The 24,422-nt window shown below is 18.1% G+C and overlaps 1 protein-coding gene across 3 annotated transcripts in view; it reads right to left on the minus strand.

Moving 5' to 3' along the window:
* Positions 1 to 1,921: 1,921 nt before the first annotated feature.
* LOC100863192 (uncharacterized) overlaps positions 1,922 to 24,422 on the minus strand; it is a 34,789-nt gene continuing 12,288 nt past the window's right edge. For all 3 annotated transcript variants that reach the window (XM_086912522.1, XM_086912523.1, XM_086912524.1), the window contains exons 4-7: positions 12,486 to 12,769; positions 11,450 to 11,728; positions 9,783 to 10,073; positions 1,922 to 2,781 (exon numbers count right to left, since the gene is read on the minus strand). In XM_086912522.1, coding sequence (XP_086768648.1) covers positions 2,635 to 2,781; positions 9,783 to 10,073; positions 11,450 to 11,728; positions 12,486 to 12,769 — 1,001 coding nt within the window. In that variant the 3' untranslated portion in view covers positions 1,922 to 2,634. The remainder of the gene's footprint in view (positions 2,782 to 9,782; positions 10,074 to 11,449; positions 11,729 to 12,485; positions 12,770 to 24,422) is intronic.

Raw genomic sequence — 24,422 nt, forward strand, 5'->3', positions numbered from 1 at the left:
TAAATTATTAAATCATAAAAGATATATAAATATATTTAAAATAACGATTATTTAAAATAATTATAATTAGAAGGAAAATACATCCATTTTTATTGATATTTTTCAATTTATTTTAAAAATTAAGGATTCAGAAGAAAATCTAATCATGCAATAAATTTTTTTTGCTAAGGAAAACAAAGAAATTATAAAATTATTTTTGTTTCCAATATAAAAACGAAATAGTTTAATCAAATATACAGTGACAATATAATATAATATGATGTCCATAATGGAGCGGTTGCTTCGTTGATTTCGACATTGCAATTTTAAATTAAATTTTTTTAAAATTTTTAATTTAAAATTTTTTTCAATAAAAAAAAGGAATGACATAGATTTAAGTAAATTTTAACGCATAATTTTTTTTAAATTATTTTATTAATATATAAATATTAAATATAATAAATAAATATAAATATTAATGTTAAAAAAAATTGATTTACTTATAACTCATACAATAAATTTTTTATAAATTGTAAGCTCAATTGTTTTAAGTAATGGGATAAAAAAATAGTTTAAATAATGATTACATCGATAACGCAACTTGGAAATATTTCAGACTTCGGAATAATTTGCAAATAATTAAAATAAATAAATAAATAATATATATTCATCTAAAATGAAAATACACAACATTTTAAACCGGTTTATTCTTTCTTTTTTAATATAAGCCATGCATAACTTCGAAGAAATTTTCCATAAAAAAAGAAAGAATAAACAAGTAGATTCTTAAATTCTTAATGTAAAAAGAAAACAAGAAACAAATAAGTCGTATATTTAAAAATATAAGTAAATAATTACTATATTGTATTTTTAACTATTATTCAAATATTAAGAAAACAATGAGATTTAAGATTGAGATTACGGATTTTTATGTAAATTTCTATATTCTTATAAATATAATTGAAAATCTAAAACTTTATTTAATTTATTAAATATTATATTAAATATTTCATTTTCGATATTTTATACATTTTTGCATATTTTTGCATTCTTAAATTTATTATATCCATGCATTAATATCCGCAATCTAATAATAGAAAATTATATAAATAATTATATAAATAATAATTTTTATATATAATAATTTTTTTCTTTTTTTTTATCTCTAAATATCATTAAAAAAATTAATGCACTATAATTTCTTCAATTATAATAATTTTAATTAATATTATCTTTAATAATATTAATAATTTTATATCACTCCATAATACAAGATCAATGAACGAAATTATTATTTGTAAAAATAACTTAAAAAGATATCAATATATTTTATATACTGGGATATTTAAGAAGTTGATTAAGAATTTATGTTCTTCGACGTTCTAATTCCTAATTATCGAATATCGTTTCATTCAATTAAATTCCCAGTTATCCCTATTACAATATTCGATATTTGATTTATTCAAAACAAAATCCATTATGTTATTTCAATTTTCATTCAGTGAATAGTATCCACTTTTTTAAACTCGAAACCACAATAAAAAAATATATTTTCGAAAAACAAATACCATTTATCATAAGGACTATTCTTATAATTAATTATTATTTATTATATTATAAATAATAATTTAATATTTCGTTAGTGAAATCGGGTTTATTCTGAAGAATGTGACGAACGTTGATAATTTATTTATAAATTTAATATATTCAACGATTCGCATATTTTATACGTAAATCGTATAAATATATAATATGTATAATTCTATGAATTAACATTTCATTATACAAATATAAAAAAAATGCCAAAGTTCGTTCTGATATCTTTGAATAAATATTAAGAATGAGAAGAAAGAAAAAATTAAATATGAATATATTTTTTTAATAATAAACAAAATTTGCCTGTAATTTTTCAAATTTAATAGTAGAAGATAAACGTAAAAACTTTGAAATTTTAATATCTTTTTTTATTTTGTTTTTTGAAGTTACATTAAATGAAATAAGCAATCACATCATGTTTTTGTTGAGTATATATATATATATATATTTTTAATTTTAATTCTTATTTTTATTATATTATTAATTATAATGTCTTTTATTGTAATTAAACATTAAAATATCTATGTAAATATTAGATATGAATAATAAACGTGCATAAATTAGATATATATAGATATGTACTAGATTTGTATTTATTAATATTTCAAAATATATAAAATATGTAAAGTATTACATATTCACATAATAAATAAACGAATTGTGAAATAATAATGTAAAAATTTTTTTAATCTATTTCTAGTTCAATTTTTTTATTCAAAATTATTTTTATATAATAAAGAAATATAATTTACTGAAGACAAAAACTACAAATTATAAATTACTACGTAAAAATTTATAAAATGATCTCAAAAAATTTCAATTAAATTTTAATAATTTAAATATTACTATAAACTATATATAAAAGGCAACTTTTGTTCGTTATTAAAAATCACAATAATAGCAAAAATTTGCTTCTACGTGTTGTTTTGTCTTATTAAACGTATTCAATATGAATCACCCGACTTCACTCGTACAACCATCCAAGACTGTTAAAGAGGGAGGCAAACGGAATTTTATCAAGATGGTTTCGTTAAAATCGATCGAAATATGAATGAAAATTTAAGCGGCGACTGCTACAGGTGGTGGTTGAAGCATCGACCTTGTGGCGGATGATAATTTCTCTGAGACTAAATGAGCGATATGTGATGATCTCTTCCAGACGAATTCGCGCGTTCTGTCGTGGTCATCCGCGCTCTCCACTCGTACCTAATAATTAAAAAATTGTTTCTGATTAAGTTTGAATAAAGATTTAAGATCACTTGGTAGTGTTTTTTTGATCAACTTTTTTGTCGGTTATTCGATCGAATTATATAATTTTACGATAAGGATGGATTAACATCTGCTGTTTAAATATCTTATTGTTAAGTGTATTTCGTAAGATGTATGATTAAGAGAAGTATTAAAAATTTAAATATTATCTTGATAAATGTAAAATGTATTGTTAGTCTGGAGATTGGATTTGATTTGTTAAGTTTAAACAATTTTGCTCGTTTGATTTTAAAAATTTTATTCGTTAAAATATGTTTATCGAAGTGCTTAAAGGATAAGTGGTATGAGTAATAAAATTTTTAATTCGAGGAAAGTGTAAGTATAAATTTTAATTTTAATAAAATTAATAGGATTAATATATGGTAAAGTAATGATAAAAAAATAAATAAAAAATAATAATAATTATAATATATAACAATAATTATTAATATTGTATGTTATGGACAATATTACAAACATGCAACATTACATTGAAAAAAATAAGAAAAAAATATGAAATAAAATTTTTTTGTTCTAAATCTTACCAAGATTTTACCAAGAATTACCAAGAAAATCAAATTGAGAATTTAAAAATTCATTGCATACATATGTAATTAGATTGCATGATGATATAAATATAGCGATATTTATAATTAACAATAGATTACGATAGGTTTCAATATGAAATATGAGTTTTCAAAATTTTTAAACTTTATACACCTTATAATTTTGTTTGTGAGATCATATTAGCCTTTTTTTTTGCAATAAAAATTTATTTTGAATATTTATTTAATTTATTTAATTTTTATTTAATTGCAATCCAGAAGTAGGTATTTGAAATGTATATCAATAATTTTTTTTTAGAATTTTTTACGATAAATATATAAAAGTCAGATCAGAAGATTTCAGTGTATCATTTGTACAAGAAAATAATGTTATTATTAAAGTTATAATTTACAGTAGAGATTTAGAAAATGTGAATCAATCACATCAAGTATAAGACGTTAATTACACATTCGAATATTTAAAATGTTACAGCATAAATATTAACGAGAATGTAATTTGACAAGCATAGCATATAGCAACGATAACAGAAATTTCAAAATTCTAATGTAATTCATGCAATAAATTATTTTTGATAAAGTATCTTGTTTGCACTTTTTCGAATCTAATAAATCGCAAATATTATTTAGATTATGTAAATATAATAGATGGTAGATATATGTCATTTAATAAACTATATTTTATTATATTATCTTGGAAACTAAACGTCAAACTAAAAAATTCTATACTATCTTTATCTTCGTTTTTTATAAAGAATTATGTCATGCTTGCTTATAGATAATTTTCAGTCACACTACATAATCTCTCTATATTTCTATCTATCTATCTATCTATCTATCTATATATATAAGAAATCTATAATATATAATATTCTAGGTTATTTTCCATACAAGTGTTTAAGTTTTAGACAGGTAGAAATAAAATATGTAACAAAAAATTAATAAATATATCATTAAAAGTTATATCAAAAATACGAAGAGTTAAAAAAGATATTTTATTAAATATGGTCTTCAATTAATTTGATACAAAGTTTATGTTAATATATAAGTATAGAATGGAATATCTTTGGATGGATTTTACAAATCTAGATAAACTGAAAGAATTGCTATATAAAAATATCAGTTAAAGTTTATTTATTAAATTATAAACAATTAATGTTTACATTAGATGGAAGAATGGATGGAAAAGTTTTTATTAAATTCTAATCTCGTTTTGTTTCATTTAATATAAATTTCAATTATTTATAACTTAATGAATAAATCTTATTTTTGTGTATCAATCTTTTTTTTTTTTGGCTTATAAAATTGAAAAATTTCCAGAAATGTCGAATATATTAATATCTTCTACAAGCCTTACATATAGTTTTGTATATTAGTTCACTTCAGTATCAGATAATTTTATAAAATTAAATTCAGATTCATTTCATGAAATAATAATATTGAAATATTGAAATTAAAACTGCAACGAAATTAAATGTTTAATAAAAATTCAGTATATAGTATATTGATAATATCAAACATATCTATAAAAGTTTTAAGATATCTATAGAGTTTATAATAATATATATGCTTTTATCGTAAGTTTTTCATGAAGCATTTATAAATTTTGTTTTATTATATCTGAAAATTTTATAAACATTTTTTAACAGAGTTTTGTACAAAAAAATTTCGGACAGTCAGTATAAACATCACAGAATAGAAACTTAATTTGATTTAATTTAATTTAATTTAATTATAATAATGTTTAATTTAATAATTAATTTTTTAATCATTTAATTATTTAATTTTTTAATTAATTTTTAAACTTAATTTTTTATGTTATATATTATTAATATTCTGTATAGCAAATAATAATAAAGTATAATATCTTATATACAAAAAAAAAAAGAGTTTTTTTGAGTTCAAAAAAATAATTTTCTTCTAATTGAATTTTACAAACAAAAACAAAAATTTTTTATATGAAATTTTTATGTTTACATAAAATCTATAACATTTTTAATGAAATTGTTTAATATTGATTTTTGTGTAATTTTAAATATTATATATAGAATGAATAATATACTAAATTTTAGAAAATAATTGGAGAAATCTACAGAAATTTAATTTAGAAAATTGAAAATAAGGTTAAAGTTCAAACTCTCTTACAAATGCAATCTCTTTTTTAAATCGGAATGATAAAGTATATTACACATCATGCAATAATGCGAATATTGTAAGCCAAAATTAACTAATTTTTAATTATTAACTTTTGTAAGCAAGAAATTTTGAATTTTCTATTAACTAGTTTAAAAATAGAATTTGTATAAATAAGTTTGCAACTGTTTTTTTATAATAAAAATAAGAAATATTAAATTTTATTTATGTAGTGTATTTATGTAATGAAAAATGAGATAAATATTCATTAATATCACATAAAGAGAATATATTTTTTAACAAATTAGTTTGATTATTGTTTTAACGGAATGATTAATTACCTAAGTATTTAAAAATGAAAAAAGTTTTGTTATTTTATAATTCAATTAAATAATCTTTTTTCATTGTTCAATATTTTGTTCCATATATCAATATATCTTAAACTTAGAGAAATAGCAAATTTAAAGAAAGTAAAATTTATTTTCTTGAATTTTTTGTTAATTTTTATCTTAATACTTATAAAATAATAGTTTTATTATTCATTCTTTTAATTCTTGTTATTAAAATAATTTAAAATCTTTTGAGTTTCTAGATTGTGATTAAAAAATATTATATTTTGTATTAAGAAAAAATTTTTTATAAATAAATAATAATTATATGTTATAAACATTTATAGTGGTATCTTTATAAATTATATTCAATAAATGAATGAATTAATAAATTATAATATTAGTTAATTAATAATGAATTAATAAATTTAATATTCATATATATTTAAATTGATAAAAATTAATTAAAACAATTTAATGGATTTTAAAAAATTAAAAAATGTAAATAATTTAAATAATTATCTAAAATAATAAATAGTAATAGATTATCTTAATTGTTTTGTGTTATTATTGTTAAATACTTAATAATGGAGTCTAATCTTCAATAATTTTTTCGAACAATTAAAAAAATTTTAATGTTGCAGATGATACTTTGTATGTGAAATTTATAATTTCTATTAAAAAAAAATTAAAATGTTTTTCGTGAAACAAAAAGAAAATTCTTATATCAATGAAAGATATTCAACAAACTAAACTAAACTTAAAATGTCAGGAATAGAGATAACCCTAGATATAATATCTGTATACTATCATTATACTATAATGAAAGTTTGGAAATATTTTAGTAATATTCTGATATTAAAAAATTGAAAATAATAAAATGATCATAAGATTTTCTGATTGTAATAATCAAAATTTATGAAGTTACATAATAAATTAAAAAGATTCGTAGATTTAAATTTCATCCAATTAGTGATTAATCACAATTAATTAGTGAAATAAGAAGTCATACGATGATATTTTATAATATTTATAGATATTTAATACTAAGTAGATACTATTTATTATCATTGTGGTTATTAGATTGTGGATTTTTATGCAGCCAAAATAAGTTCAAATATTTAATTAATATATTAAAAAATATTGTGTTATTAAAAATATATATGTCAAATTATATACTTATACATTATATTAACTATATATAAATTATAATATTTTCAGTAATTTTATTACGTAGATTTATCTATATAAAGTTATATTAAGTAAAAATTTTCTCACGATTTTTTAATAAGTTATAAGTTATATTATTTGTTTAAAATAACAAAACTTAACAAGAAATCATTTTGACAATTTTATGTAATATATTATTTTTAATATTATATTGAATACTTTTTCTACTACAGATAAATTGATTCAGAATCTTTCTAGCTTTCAATATTATATCGTAACTAGAAATTTTATTTATAATATAATTATATTTATTTATAATATTCAATTATTATAAAATTAATACCAAAAGAAAATATACATTTATATCTTTTATACAAAATATGTAAAACATATGAAATTTGAAAAATATTGTATATTTACGTAAAAATTCACCATTTAATTATTTAATATCATTATTGAATAATTAGTTATTATATAAATTGTATCATTATATACGATTATATTTTATTATTTATTTCCTGTTTTAACTTTCTGTTTTAAAAATGGCGATAGTATATAATAATTCGATTTATTTATAAAAATAAATTTGTAAAGTTACTTTGAATTCGAATTGAAGAAATGAAATATATAAATATGTGACAAATATATATTAAATAATCAAAAAAATTTTATAACTTCTTTTATGATAAAAATATATAAAATAAAGAAAACATTTATAAAACTCGTGTAAAGCCATTTTACAAATATTTAAAAATAATTATTAGACTTAATTTAAATTATGTAATAGATTATAATTACAATAGAATTATTATATTTTTGCGCATATCATTCAATTATAGGGAATTTATGAAATATTTTCGAAAAAATTATCACAAAATTCATAAATTTGTTATTTAATTCTCACTCCCTTGAGATTTTCTTTTCAGATTATTGCAATTACAATCACTCATAAAATTATTTTTATTACTACGTCTTATATTATATATTTATATCTTATATATTTCGTATACCTTATAAACTTTCCTAATAAGTGTGTTATTAAAATTAAGAAAGATATTGATTTTAATGAAATTTTATAAAACATAATGGACTATATATAGATTTAATTTCTTTCTAATAGAATATTCTTTTCAAGTAATAAAATTAATTCTAAAAATATTTTTTTTTGGTTTTTAAAAAATTTTGTTTATAATCAAATTTTGTAATCAAATAATCTTATATTCGAATATTTTATTATCCGAAATATATAAACACTTATATTTTATGTAAATATCTATATATTCTTTGTTCTAATTAGGAATATTTAAAAAATTAGAAATGATAAGAATTATAGAATTGATAGAAGTATATAATATTGAAAAATCTGAAAACACTAGAAATAAAAAATTATTTGCATATTCTTTTAAATAGAAAAAATTAAAGACATTGTGCAATTTGGCAATTCTCTCTAAGAAAAAAATATGAAATTACATTTTATAATTTTATAATAAAAACCGTTTTTTATATCAATTTGTTATAAGTATAATTTTCCTTAAAATATAAAGTCTGAATTCTATTATAAAATTCTTTTATTCGAATTTTGTATATCTTGTCTTCCTATTAATTCGATAATAAAATATTATAACAATAATTTTTTTATCTAAATATAATTACAATTATATCATATATCTATATATTATAGTAATAATTCTTTTATTTGAATATAATTACAATTATATCATATATCTATTGTCATTTAAAAAATTCATTAAAAAAAAAATATAAATTATTATTGATAAATTCAAAAACGATAACAGAGAAATAAGAACGATGACGAAAAGATAAATAAGTTGATGGAATTTTGTTCAGATATGTTTGTTTGAAAATAATGTGATAATAATCATGTAACAGAATAGTTAAGAAATGACCAGAGGAAAAAAACAATGGAAAAATTATCAAAGTAAGTTATAATTGTTATAAACTTATAAAGTTATAAAAGTAAGTAAACACATGAAATGAAAAAAAAGAAAAGAATATAAAATATTTTTAAACAATTCTGAACATATATTTACAGTATTTCGAGATGAAACCAGATAAATTATGTCATAATTTAAATAATTTGCAAAAAAATAAAAATAATAAAATTTATATAAATTATAATAATCTTATTAATAAAAAAAATTTAACATATATAAAATAATAATTTTTAAGAGAATTTTAATAAATAAAAGTTTACAAATAAAAAATCATAGAAAACTAAATTATTATTTTTTTATTATTTATAAACATTAATTTTGAGAGAATAGTATTTCAATTTTATGCTTTTTATTTAGATTAATTAATTAAAAATAAACTAAAATAAAAAAAATTTTTAAATAAATTTAATTCTTTTAAATATTTCTATCATCAATTTCCTTTGCAAAATTTATACCATATACTTAAAATTACTTTTAGAATCTTAAAATTAATGTTTATATCAATATAAAAAATTTTTGATATTATTCAATTTTTGTTTTCAATAATTTTCAATGAATAAATTCTAAATTTGAAATATAAGATGATAATATATAACGATAATCTATTTTTAATTGATTAATAAATTTTTTCAATATAAGTAAACTATTATATTTTATTTTAAGTAAAAAGTAATACTTAGAAAAGTATTAATATAAAGACTAAATAAATGTTCAAAAGAAAAATATCACACTTAAATTTTTTGTACATAGTTATTATGATTTTTTATTCATGTAATGTATTTAAAAAAAATACTCGTTGATCAACTTACTTGTTTAGGTTGCAAAACTCGAATGGAATTAAGGGTAGCAGCACCACCATGGAGAATTCGAAGGCTCAATTTTCCTGACATTTCTGCGGTGGTTGCAGTCGCGCTTCTCAATTCTTTCTTTGCAGCTCTACCAAATTCTTTTTCGACCTTCAATATAAGAGGGCCAAGAGTAAACATCGTTTTGATCATAGTGTGATCGCTCATCATGTTTACTGATACATCTCCTGATCTTTTAAGGCTTGCAAGTCCGTAAAGTGTGGCTCTTGCTTTTGGCTTTTTGGTTTTCTTTGTCTGGAAAATGAAAAAAAAATAATATTTAATAATATTATTAATTCATAAAAAATATTATTAAACATATTTAATTGATCCATCTTTAATAATAATTATAATTTTTTTTGAATTAATTTTATAATTTTCATATTTTAATGCTTATGAAATTTATGTTTATAATAAATATTTTTTAACTTTAATATATATTTTTGAATTTTTTTTAAGTTTTATAAGTTACATATAAAGTGTTAATATTTTAGTGGTTAAAATAAATATAAAAGTTGGAAAAAATATCAATTGATACATAAATATATCATTTTATATTAAACGAAACGAACACAGAGCGAAATAGCAATGTGATGGAGATAGAAAAACTTAATTAAAAAAAAATGAAATCGAAAACTTAACTAAAAAAACTTAAATTATTTATAATTTAACGAATAAATTTCAACTAATAATTAATATAGTTTTAAATATCACTTTTTATATTTTTTTGATCATTAGTATCAAATTTATTATTTAATATTAATATTAATTTTTAATATTTTAAATCTTTAATGATATTTAAAAAATGTCTCTAATAATGAATATATTAATATTTTATATATCTTTTAGTAATTATTATTTACTTTTTTATTATGCTAATAATATTTTAAGAAGTTTTGTATAATGTGTAGTATTAGATAAAAAAGTCGCTTTGTGATGTGAAAAGAAAATGCAAAAAATATAAAAAATAATTTTTAATTGCTAAAATAATTATTCTTTTTAATAGAATAGCGGAAAAATGAAAAATACTGATTTTATAAAAGTCACAATTTTAAAGTGAAAAACTCTTTTTCAATATTATATTTACTTTTGAAGATAATTGATTATGTTTAATTATGTTTAAAAAATTATTTATTTATAATAATCAAAAAAAAAAAAAGAAATTTTCATTCTTGATATTTTTTTTTTAAATATTTCATGAATTGATATGCACAAAAATGTATAATTCCAAATACAATCCACTATATATCATTTAAAGCTATTTATAGAATACTATTGTACACGTTTTATAAATAATTCTTTGTTATATTTTTCTTTTATAAAATGAAGAATAGAATATTTTTGGTTGCATAATGTATTCACAAGTGTTTTTCATTATTATAATGAGCTATATGACTAACATTCATAATGAATCTATTCTATGTGCAAAGATGTTCTTATATACATATAATAAATAGAATGCATATAATAAATGGAATAAATGTTAATAAATGTTAATAAACACATCAACTTATTTTATATATATTTTTAAAAGATTGTAAATGCAATAAATAATTTATTCTAACATAATTTAATATTTTAATAGTTAAACGATGTTTGTATTATTATTATTAGCAAACTATAATTATTACCTTATTTTTGTTGTTATTCTGTTTGTTTGTTTTTTTCTGATTCTTTGTTCCACCACGAGTTTTGTTCGATTTCTTGCTAGTCTGATTTGTTAAGTTGGATACTCGTTTGTTTGTAGATTTTGTATTTTGCATATTCTTTGATTTCTTGGTATTTGAATTAGATACTTGTCTGTTTGTAGTAGTTTCCATATTTGCAAATTCAGATATGGTAGTACTAGACTCTTCTTTTTCAATATTTGTAACAGACATAATTGTATTTTCAGTGGTTTCCATTGTTTTCTATAAATTAATTCAAATAATTAATTTTTTAATATTGATTTAATATTGAATTAATATTTATTTTTTTATATTGAAGAAAATATGATTTATAAATATTTTTTATATTTTATCAAAATAGTAGATATAATTTCAAATAAAAACTCGAAATAAAAAATTTAAGTAATTTTTCTATCTCTATAATATTTTCAATATACTGGATGTTTTATTTAAAACAGATCAGCTAATTAATTATCTATTATATACATATTACTATAAATTTTTATATAATAACTTTAGAAATTCAAAAAAATTTAATCTTAGAATAAAAATATGTCTTGAAAAGTAATTGTTTTCTAAATAATATCTTGCTTTTATTATAAATACTTATATTAAATATATCAATGTTAGTCAAATATAAATCAAATATTATAAATTAAATATTTGATATTAAATAGATAATAAATAATAAAGAATAAATACCTGAAAATTAAATTGATAATATTAATTTTTGATAAGAGAAACATTTAGCTATGTAATAATTGATATTTAAATATTTTTAATTTCATTTTAATTTTTTTCGAGGATTTCCTTTAAATTAATATTATTATTATATTAATTAATTAATATAAAATAATATTAAATTATTTATTATAAATAATAATAAATACAGAATAAATATTTAATAAAATAAATATAAAATATTTTTTAATAATCATATTAATAATATCATAATATACGTACACAGATATATTTACATACACTATAAAATTTATCTTACCTGTGTAATTTCAGGAATTTCATGGATGGTTTTTTCTGTAGATACCACGACTATTCCCAAATTGCTTTTCTTCGTTCCACTTTTGTTATTTTTCTTTGTTTTACTCTTGTTTTTGTGTTTGTTTGATTTCGTTTTGGCATTTGCGTTGGTTAATTTCACAGTAACTGGGTCGTAATTACTGCGCAAGATTTTATTAATCCTTCCTAAAATATTGTCCACGAAACGATTATATTTCGCCACGTAAATCGATGATACATCGTTATTTGGTTGCGATTCCATCATGCCTGAAATTAACAATTACACACATATTATTAATGTATAAATTTACATAATTTTTTTCAATTTTTTTTTTTTAATTTTGAAAATATCTATTCAAATAAAATATTAAAAGTATTAAATTATTTCTGTTATATCGAAAAATTAATTTTTTAACTTTAATGTTAAATTTAAACATATTTAAAAAATAATTTTTTAAATATAATTTTAAAATAATTAAGATAATTATGATTAATTATAATTATTTTAATAAAATTTTACATTTCATATTTAATTAGAAATTTTTTTTAAAAATAATTTTAATTTTGTAAAATTAGATTATTTTCTTTAATAAAGTAATAATTTATTTTCCAAAAAATAAAAAATCAAAGTTAAATTAATTTTTATAATTTTTATAATTTATTTATTATTATTATTTAATATAGTATTATAATATAATAAAGAAAGAAATTATAGATTATAAATTAAATTAAGAAATCATAAAACAAAGGATTGTAAATTTATTTATTAACTTATTAATATTAAAATTCAATTCTTGTTCATATTTGAAATTAAAATTTAAATAACGAAATATGAATATTTTAAAATCTGTATTATAAAAATTCATAGTTAGACATTAAAATTAAAATCATTCTTGTTAAAATATTTAATATTATAATATGACAAGAAATATTATAATATTAAAATCTGTGTTATTAAGAATTCATAGTCATTTATTAGATTAATTAACTAAAATCAAAATGTTTGACTTATAAAAAGTTCTATTATTGTCTTTGATCTCATTTTTACAAAAAATTATATTCTTTAATGATACCTGTCAATAAACTATAAACTAATCATGGATCAATGTCATTTGATATTTTCTAGAATTAATTTCTTATTAATTCACCACTTTCAATTATTTAAAAAGCCGATGAATATGTAATTCAAAGAATACATTGTAATACTTTCTTTGGAAAGTGTTATAGTATTTATGTTGTAGTACTGTATGTAGCATTATAGTATTTTTTATATTTTAAATAATTCAAACACATAAGAAAGAACAATGTCAGATTTTGTTTTTTAAAATAGTTCTTATGATAAAAAGAAAATATTTATTCCTATTTTTGATTTTTTATAACCATATGGAATGTATTATATATTACATTATATATAATTATATAAGTATATATATAAGTACATTGTTTGAATTTTTAATAAGTTTAAATATTAATCAAATATTTTTAAAAACTTTTAAATATATTAAATATAATAATAATGAAAAATCACTTTAAAAGTGTTAAATGCTTTAATAATTTTGATATAATTGTCCTTATTAAAAATTTATTAAAAATCTATATTTTATAATTAATTATCTTAAAAATATTTATAAAATATTGAAAATTATTAAACAATTATAAAAACTATTTAAAGATTTATTATGTGAAATAAAATAATTTTTAAAAATAAATTAACTGAATATCTTAAATTTTATTATTTATTTAAAAAGAATAATAATAACAATAATAAATAATAAAATATATTTTTGAAAAAAAGTTTTTATATCGTAAAAATATTGAATAGAATAATATAAATGAAAAACAATATGAAATATTTTAATAATTAAAAAGTACATTTTGCACTGTCACATTTTTTTCATATTTTTTCAACATAAATATATTTCAAAAATTATATAATATATTTTATTTTAATAATTTATTACATAAAATAATCATTTATTTTTTTTTATGTTTCTATTAAAATTAGAAGATATAAATAGGTATTATAATTTTCATTATATTTTTTCAATATATCAAAAAATGTCATATATATGAAAATCAAAAAATAAAATGTTATGATAAAGAACATTGTCAATATGATAAAATAGTTTGCTCTGTCTAAAATATTTCACTGCTTGCTGAATTGTATTTTTTTTAAGATTAGATGTTATCAATATTTGCAGTGACGTCAAATTTGTATATTTTACGAAACGTGACCATGTTTATATTAAAATATGCACGTGAAGTACTTGTGATGTAATAAATGTTGAAACGTGCCTATTTTTTTTCTTTAACAACTAAAACTCTTTTAAAGTATAAGATTTAATTATTTTTATTACTTTAATTTTTATGTTTATATATATAGATATAAATAATTAGAATATTTAAATAAATTATTAAAATAGAAAATTATGAAAAGTATAAAAATATTCATTTTATTAAATATTAAATTTTTTTGTTTATTATAAAAATGCAATAAAAAGATTTATTTTTTTGTGCATTTTCATGAAATTATAAAAAATAAGTATAATAGAAAAAAATACTTAAAGATTAACTAATTGAATTATATTTTTTTATTAAGATTGAAAAAAAAATTTTAAATGAAAGTAATATTTTTATTTTTCTTGTTATATCTAATATTTTTTTATGCTTCTTTTTATTTCTTTATTTTTTTTATTAAATTAATTTACTAAAATATTTAACAAAATATTTCAATAATATTATTGTAAAATGAAATTTTGTTTCATTTATTTTCTTTCTTATATTTTCTATATTTTTTCTTACCTATTTTAAATAATTATATTTTTATTTAAATTAAACTAGTATTTGTAATATCTTATATGATATAAAAAGCATTTTATTAAATGTTTACAACTTATTAATTATTTATTATTAATATTAATATCATTAATTTAATATTTATTAATTATTTGCAATTTAAAACACGAATTTATTAATTTTAAATTAAATTAAATATGAAAAGAAAAGTTTTATATACATTAATTAACAAAAAATCAGATCTATATCTATAGTAGTTTTTAAATTATTCATTATTATAAATACCATTAATTCTATGAATGAAAATAATAAAATAATAGAAAAAGAATTACGAAATTAATCATACAATTTATTAGTTAATTTATTAAATAACAAAATTTATCTATTATTAAATTTCATTGATTTATTTAATTAAGTAAATTTATTTGTTATTAATCTCATTGATTTATATTTGAAAATAAAAGAAAAATATAAAACAAATACTTTATATCATTTCTATGATATAAATTCTGCAAAAAAAAAAATTATTAAAATTTTAAAAATCTTTAATATTATTTAATATTATTTATATTATCATTGTTTTTATTTTTTGAATTATTGAAATCTATATGAAATTTCATATATATATCTATGTATGAAAATAGAAGATTAAAAATTCAATATCATCTATCTTATAATTCTATCTTATAAAAAGAAAATATTAAAAAATTAATTTTGTATCTATATTGTTCAATATTCTGTATTATTTTTTTTAAATAAATAAAAAAAAGATTTAATAGCATCAATTACATTATTCTTATATTTATTCTCAGACTTTTTCAGTTTTCAATCTTTAAATTATATAATTTTATAATTCAAACAAATAGAGAGAGAAAACATTAAAAATCAATTGATTATTATATAATATTAATAACATAAATAAATTAAAACTGTAAAAATATACAAAATACATATATACAAGATAAAAAAGAATTAAAAAAGCAAAAAGTTGAAAATTTGTCTTTTTATCAATCATAAAAAATGATTTTTACAAATAATTAAATCGATTATAAATATACATATATTATTTTTTTATTAAAACTATGTTTTTAAAAATGACATTATACCTATTAAATGACTTGAATAATAAAGCATATCGATTTATTCTTCTTCAATTCTAATTTCCAGATCAATTTATCTGAAGTAATATCTTTAATGCTAAACACTCAAACCAAATTAATGCTATTAATGCTCGAGCAATCGAGCCACTTATATACGCCGTGGATAGTTTTATAAATCTTCTGGCTAGCGTTAAGCTATGCGATAAATGGACACGAAAAAAACTTCCGTGTGCCGACCTCGATGAATTAAGTTCGTAAGAAAGAGCGACAATGTTAACGGTATATCGGAATCCTACAGCGAAGCCAAACTGGTCTTCGATCTGGGCCACGACCTGCTTCCTACTCACCTACAGACCTATCTAGCCGCAAGTAAAACACATATGGGCAACCTTACTCGTGTCCACCTAAAAACTCTCCCCGGTCGTTGATCTTGTTCCAGCCACTTTCATCCGAATGAACGAACGATCAGAAATACAGTTACTCTCAAAAGTATTTGAATATTGATGATAATTTTAATTTTTATATTTTATATATTTTATATAGGACAATATCCTATATTTTATATTAAAATTTCTAGAATAAAAAAATAAATATTTTATAATAAATAAAATATTGATTGTATACTTTACTAAATTGATTGTATACATTTTCTAAATTCTCTAACTCGATCCAAATTTATTGGCAAATAAAAAATATAGTAAGTAATATAGTAAAAATAATTAATAAAAACATGATTGAAAAAATTATTATTATGAATTTCTACATATATATATATATATGTATATATATATACATTTATATAGAATGTTAATTATAAACAATTTTGAAAGTTTGGTTCTAGAAACTAACACAAAATTTGGTATTTAAAATTAAGTCAATTAAGACTTATTTTTTAAATTAGAAACAATTTAAGTTTATGTTAGAAAAAATAAAAAAATATAAATGAAAAAAAAATGCATTTTGAATTCGTCTTATAAATTATATTGTATCTGAATATTTCTAAGAGTAACTGTAATTGAATCAAAATATTTTAAATAAGCATGTTGTGAAATCTTTTAGGGATTTAAAATTAAGATCAATGGAAATATGATTTACATTATTATGTAACTATAATGAAGAATTTTTAATGCCAAATTATAATCAGAATTAAATAATAATATATTTCATTGTATCCTTTTTGAAAATAAAAATAGTAAAAAAAAAAAAATGACTGAAAAAAATATTTTTAAAAGATAATGATATTATAATATATAATATATAATATACTGATAAAAATGTCAAAATTTAAGAATGATGGATAAATGATACAAAGATAAAAAAAAAACAAAAAATAATGATAAAAAGAAACATTTTTAAATAAAACATCAAATCACATTCTGATATTAGAGTATTAAAATATTTTAATTATTTTAATAATGCCAATGGCAAATATATTCTTCCATTTGTTTTTAAAGCAAACATGATTGAAAAAAATTTTTTTTAATTTTAAAAAACAAAAATGAAAAATATTTATTTTGAATTATATTTTTATATTATAAAATTTAGAGAAAATTTCAATTATCAAATTTATTAACTCTATGAATTTCTTGTATAAACATGTTAGAATTAGTGAGGATACATAAACTATATGTAAAGAGTTAATCAATTAATCAATCAATATATAATGTTTACAGACAAAAATGTTTAATGTTTAAAAAAAATCATTAAAAATTTATGAACAAATGATAAAAATTAATATTAAAATTAATTTTTTTCATTCAAATCTTAAAAAAATCTACATATTAAAACATATTAAATAAAATAAAATTTTTAATAAATAAATCAAAATAAATTTATTATTTATCAATTTATTATTATTTCCATTCATGAAATTAATTTCTAAAATAGAATTAAAAGAAATACTCTATTAATCATTCATTTTGCAATTTAAAAAATATTCTTTCTTATAACAATTAACAATAAATATCATTATAAAAGAATAATTTAATAAATAATACAAAAACTACAAAATTATTTAAAATATCATTACAAATTGCATAAAAATAATAAAGAAATATCGTAATATATTAATTTAATATTTTCTTGTATATTTCTTTAATTTAAGTTATTTAAATATTTTAATATTTTTTCATGTTTAAAATAATTTTGTCAATGTAATTTTTTTTTAAACTTATCGCAGAAATTATCTATACATTTAAAAATTGCAATAAACAATTCACATTTTCGCATCATAAATGCAAAATATGATATTTAATACATATGATATTTAAATATAATAGAATTCTATTCAAATCAACAAAATTATAATCTTAATTAATTAAATCTTAACAGAGCTTTTATTTATATCAATGAAATTATAGTTAATATATTGCCTAAATTAATTAAATTTTATTTAAACAACTTTTGAGAATCAATTCGAATCAATAACAGAAGAGAAAAAAAAGGTAAGAAAAAAAAAATATCCCCAAAACTAAATTCATTAAAACTTTTTAAATAAAAAAATTCGTAAAAAATATCGATGATTAACACATACGATAATTGTTCTTTCATAAAAATGATCTCCCATTCTCTCTCTATATGAAGAAAATACAATCACGTGCCCTATAATCGAGGACAAGTGGCAGCCATGACTTTGGCTGTGGGTCAGGGTCGTGAACGAGAGAACTCTTTTGCGCTGCTATACACGCTTACGTTTAAAGTGACTGGGTCAATGGCCTCATTTTGTTTTGGACCGAGTGCTCGGTGAAAGCCGAGAAAAAATTTCAACCCGGTCACACCTTTATTGGATCTCGCACAGTCTTATAGAAAGTTAATTGGTTAATTAAAAATTTTGACGCGTTTTTGCGTACCGTTCATTTCGTTTCGATTCGTTTCATTTTATCGTTGGCATTCCTGTCGTCTAAATTGTTCCAAGATTTAATTAGTAATTATAGACGCACCTTTATTATATTGGATGCGCCTCGTTTACTGTGGTAATTGAGCGTTATTTTGTTGGAACGTGCAATAATATAGATTTGAGTGTATCGAAGAATTTTCAAATTACATTATTTTAAAATTACTTTCTAAAATTATTGAAGAAATAACATATTTTTAAAATAATACGTACAATTTATGAAATATTTTATATAAAGAATTAATTTTGATGAAAATAATTTTTAATATTAGCATTAAATATTGTATTATAATATGTTGTGAATTTTTCCAAATAATCAATTTTATTATTTTGTCAAATATTAACTAAATTTTTTTGATTGTCCATAAAAAATATTATATTGACTTAAATATTTTAAATATCAAATAATAATTAACATTATTAATTTAAAATAATTTTTAATTAATTTTTAATAATTTTTAAATATTTTTTTATTTTTATTAAATATTCTATTGAAATAAAAATAATTTTATATTTAAATTTGATAATAATAATTCTAATAATAAATTCTAATAATAAAAATAATCTAATAATTTAAATAGTGTTTTTATTTTGTAATGTTCAAAAATAATAATATATGTTATATAATTATTATACTTTATTGTATATAAATATTTTCTTCAAAAATATGGATTTTATTTAACATTTTCATGAATTGTGAATTATGAAGATGATTAGCATACTGCTCTAAAAATATAGTTGAAAATATTTAATTTGAACTATGAAACATAATTTCTTTAGTAACTATATTTAAATTAAAAAAATAAAATAAAGCATTTTAATTTGAATTTAAACTTTGATTTAAATTAAAATGCTCCAGAAATTTAGAAAGCATTAAAAATCGTGATCATAATTTCTAAAATTATAAATCTTAATTAAAAAATTTATAAATAATATCGTTTTATTAGAAACGTTTTATTAGAAAATTTCTATTAATTATATCTCTAATATTTTTAAATAGAACTTTAATAATATCTTTATAGATCTTAAATTATCATAAATAATTTAATTAAAAAGATTATATGAAATTTCCTTAGAAAAAATTTTTAATATCCTAGATTTTTCCAATCTTTTTTCATTAAAAAATATTTTAAACTTCTTCTTTTCTATGTTTCTTGAAATAACATCATAAATGAAATATTTTATCGATAAATCATTGATTATTTAAATATAAATAAATAAAAAAAAATTATAATTATAAAACAATTATAAAATAGTTAATAAGTTAATAAATATTAATTTGTTTTTAATAAATTATATCAAATCATAAAAATTTTATTATAAATCTACTTTGATAAAAATTATCTGATAAATAAAAAATATATAAATATGCGATAAAAGTTGAAATTAATAAGTATATGAATTGTTAAATTAAAATTGTATATATGTTATTTAAGAAACAATCTACTTATAATTATTTAATCTAACAATTTTTTGTAAATAAAAAAATAAAAACAATTAAAAAATATTAATGATAACTAAATATAATGATAATGATAATTAAATGAAACACTTGTTTCAAATAAATAAATAAAATTGCAATGTAATAAATTGGCATATTCTTTGAGAATAAATATGCAATTGAAACAATGTACAAATAATATAAAGTCCTAATAATTTTTTTAGCATGTTCCAATATAACGAGTTCTTTACTATAGAAAAGAAAAAAATTAATATTCGTTCCATATAAAACAGATAATAGTAGACTGAATACTATGCACAATTATGTACATATGTATACACACATTTGTATATTGAAATATCTTACGTGTAATATTACGGTGCACGTAATAGATGTAATTTAGGTTAATGTATGGAATATCGCTTTTCAAATAATATTTCAACCAAGTATAGTTCTCTCTTTTTAAAATATCATGCATTTAATAAAAATAATTTATATATATTTAATTAATGTGAAAATAAAAAAAATTATTTTATTAGTTCATTTATAAGATCAAATTTATAAAATAATTTTCTAAAATTTATTCATTGATTTTGAGCAGCTAATTCTGGATTATTTTATTATTTTTTCAAATCTATTTTCTTTCTTTCAAATATTCTGTTTTAATATTATTTTTAAAGTTATAGTAAGAATCATAAATGATCCAAAGTCGAATATTCATTTCGCTTGACTATCTGAGAATTAGATGTTTAAAATCTCTAAATATTTTTGTTTGTTGTAATAATTTTTACGATATTTTTTTCAAATTTAGAGACATATAAATACAAACAATCAGAAAATATTTTAATTATTTATAAAGATTAATAATCGAGTTAATATTTTTTTTTATAAATATTATTGACAATTAATATATGATTTAGAACAAATTTATTTCATAATTTAATTCATAAATATTCACGACAAAACTAAAATTAATGGATATTACTTGGATTCAAGTTCAAATTAGAGAAACGACATTTCACGCTTACCAATCTAGTAATACTACAAGCGTGCAAGATAAATAATAAAATTGATCTAATAAAATTGTTCTAAGCTACTAATAATAAATTTTTATCATAAAAGAAAAAAATTATGATTTATTCCACATTTATATTAGCAGCCAAAAAATTGGAATCATTTTCTCAATTGCAATATCGAATTTTAATTTTGCTATTAATTCGAAATGTTATAAATATCAATAGTTTACTCGAGTTTTACTCGAAAAAATTTTCTGAATTCTAATATGACTTTTTTTCAATTCATCCATTAATCTAATATTCTATAGAATATTTCAGTGATTCCAAATATTTAGTCAGTAATATAGCATATGAACAAATATGTTATGTAGGAAAATTACTGTGCACGTGACACATGTAATTTATAACATTATACTGTACTATGGCATGTGCATTGCTCTGCTAAAACTTTATATTGTGCTTTATAATTAACTACTATAAGGATATGTGTAAAAGAGGCCCAAAGTTTCGTGCTACTGTCCAGTATATGTGACTGTCAATCGTCGTAAAGCCGTCCACCAAACACGTGCATCACTATTTGTCAAGGATAAGGCAAAGAAATTGCAAGCATGGGCTATTATACTAATGGCTTCTACGAACGAGTGACAAGACAAGCAAAGGATTCCTATATATAGGTTTAATTATTGTTAATCCTTTGAAGCAATTATATCGAATTACGATACGTGGGATATCTAATGTGAATTAATTTAATATATTTTAAATAATTATATTCAAGATATTATTATTACCAAATATTAATAATAATTTATAATAATTAAGTAATAAATATTTTTATTTATGCATAATCAATTTTCATTTTTTTTATATTTTCATTAATTTTATATCGAATATTGAATATTTTTATACTAATTTTTGAATATTAAATTTAAATGAAAATTAAAAAAATTATTTCGAATAAAATGTGCACAGTTATATTGAGAAATATTTTTTTAACTATGATAATGAAATAAATGAATAATGAATCAAATTTGATAATAAATTGATATTTTTAAATAAAGAATTATGCATTTGTGAAAAATATTTTCTAGATTACGCATTTTTTAAAATATATATTTCTTTGAAGATATAATAATTTAATGTATCATATTCTATACTACATTATATTATCAAACTCTTAAAAAAGCTACATTATTAACAAAAGATAAAAAGAATTTGTATATTTTATATTAATTGTCTCGTTGTCAGATATTATCATTTGTAAATACTGAAGTTACAAAATACTAAAATTCTGAAAACTTTTTTGACTTTAATAATCTTTATATCATTGTACATATGTAGATATTTATATATCTACATATAATAATAACAATTAGATTAAAATATATATAAATGGAATAATAATAGAAATAAAAAATTAATATGAAAATAAAATAATAATCAAAAGATTTTAATGATTATAAACTACTTTAACAAATAATTTTTATAATTGATAGATAAAAAAATTATTTTTTAGTATGTAATTTTCATTCATTTATTACTTTGCAATATATTAAAATAAAATTATTTATCTATAAACTATATATTTATATTATTTCAAAAAAATTCAATAAATTCAATAAATTACCACATAGGAAAAATCTGGCTTTTTACAAAAATTCAAAACTAATAATATATATAAACAAAAAAAAATAATTGCTGCAGAGGGTTAACGAGCTAAGCGACACAACACATCACGCATTAAATGAAGAAAGTAGCTCTAGACATTTGATTCCGATTTTACATTATTTATAATTAATGTATTATGTAATGAAAAGAAAAAAAATGAATATTTATTCTCTTTTCATTTTCCCCTCTCTATCAAGGGAAAGAGGAAAAGAGAAGTTATCCTCTGGATCATGCGTACCTGGACAAATACACGAACATTTGGTTCAAACACACGGACATTGGTGACAGAAATAAAAAGGCAAAACACAATTTGTTTTTTTTTTTGTAAAAACAATAAATTATTTGTATTTTTGCAATCCAGAACGGACAATGTCTCTGTACAAGCTTCTTTTCAAACAGAAATGTTATAAATTCTGCATGATAAACAACACCATTACTGGTCCACAACTTTATTTACGAATATTATTCTCACTTTATTTTTAAAAATGAAAATTTAAATGAAAATCCTTCATAAATTTCGATAATTTAATAAAAAATTATTTATAATAAGGAAATAAAGATTTTTTTATAATATATATAAAAATTTAATTTCAAGTTTAATTTTATTTATATACATATATAAGAAAAAGAAGAATATCAATGAAAAATGTTTGAAAATCAATTATATATATAGTAAAAGGATACGAATGACCAGTTATGGTATTGCTTACCAAGCAAATTATGACATCATTCACTTTATAGCTCTCTTTCTTTCATTCTTATGTAGAAACACACGGAATTTCTCTTTATTTCTCGTTTCGTCTAATGATCAGTCGACAAACGGTTCGAGAAAATAAAGAAAATACGTGACGTGAGGTCACCAAGCCAAGACGTTTTCAAATGCTACCTATTCTTTCACACCGCCAAAGTACCTCCATTCGACCAAAAAATATATAATTTTTTTTTCTATGAAATATATTTTTTGAAAAAAAAAAAGATTTATCTAATTCGCATTTTTCGATGCCATAAA

Source organism: Apis florea, unplaced genomic scaffold (genome assembly GCF_048593485.1).
Source record: "Apis florea isolate Af1SG1 unplaced genomic scaffold, ASM4859348v1 contig_3391_pilon, whole genome shotgun sequence".
Lineage (NCBI taxonomy): Eukaryota > Metazoa > Arthropoda > Insecta > Hymenoptera > Apidae > Apis > Apis florea.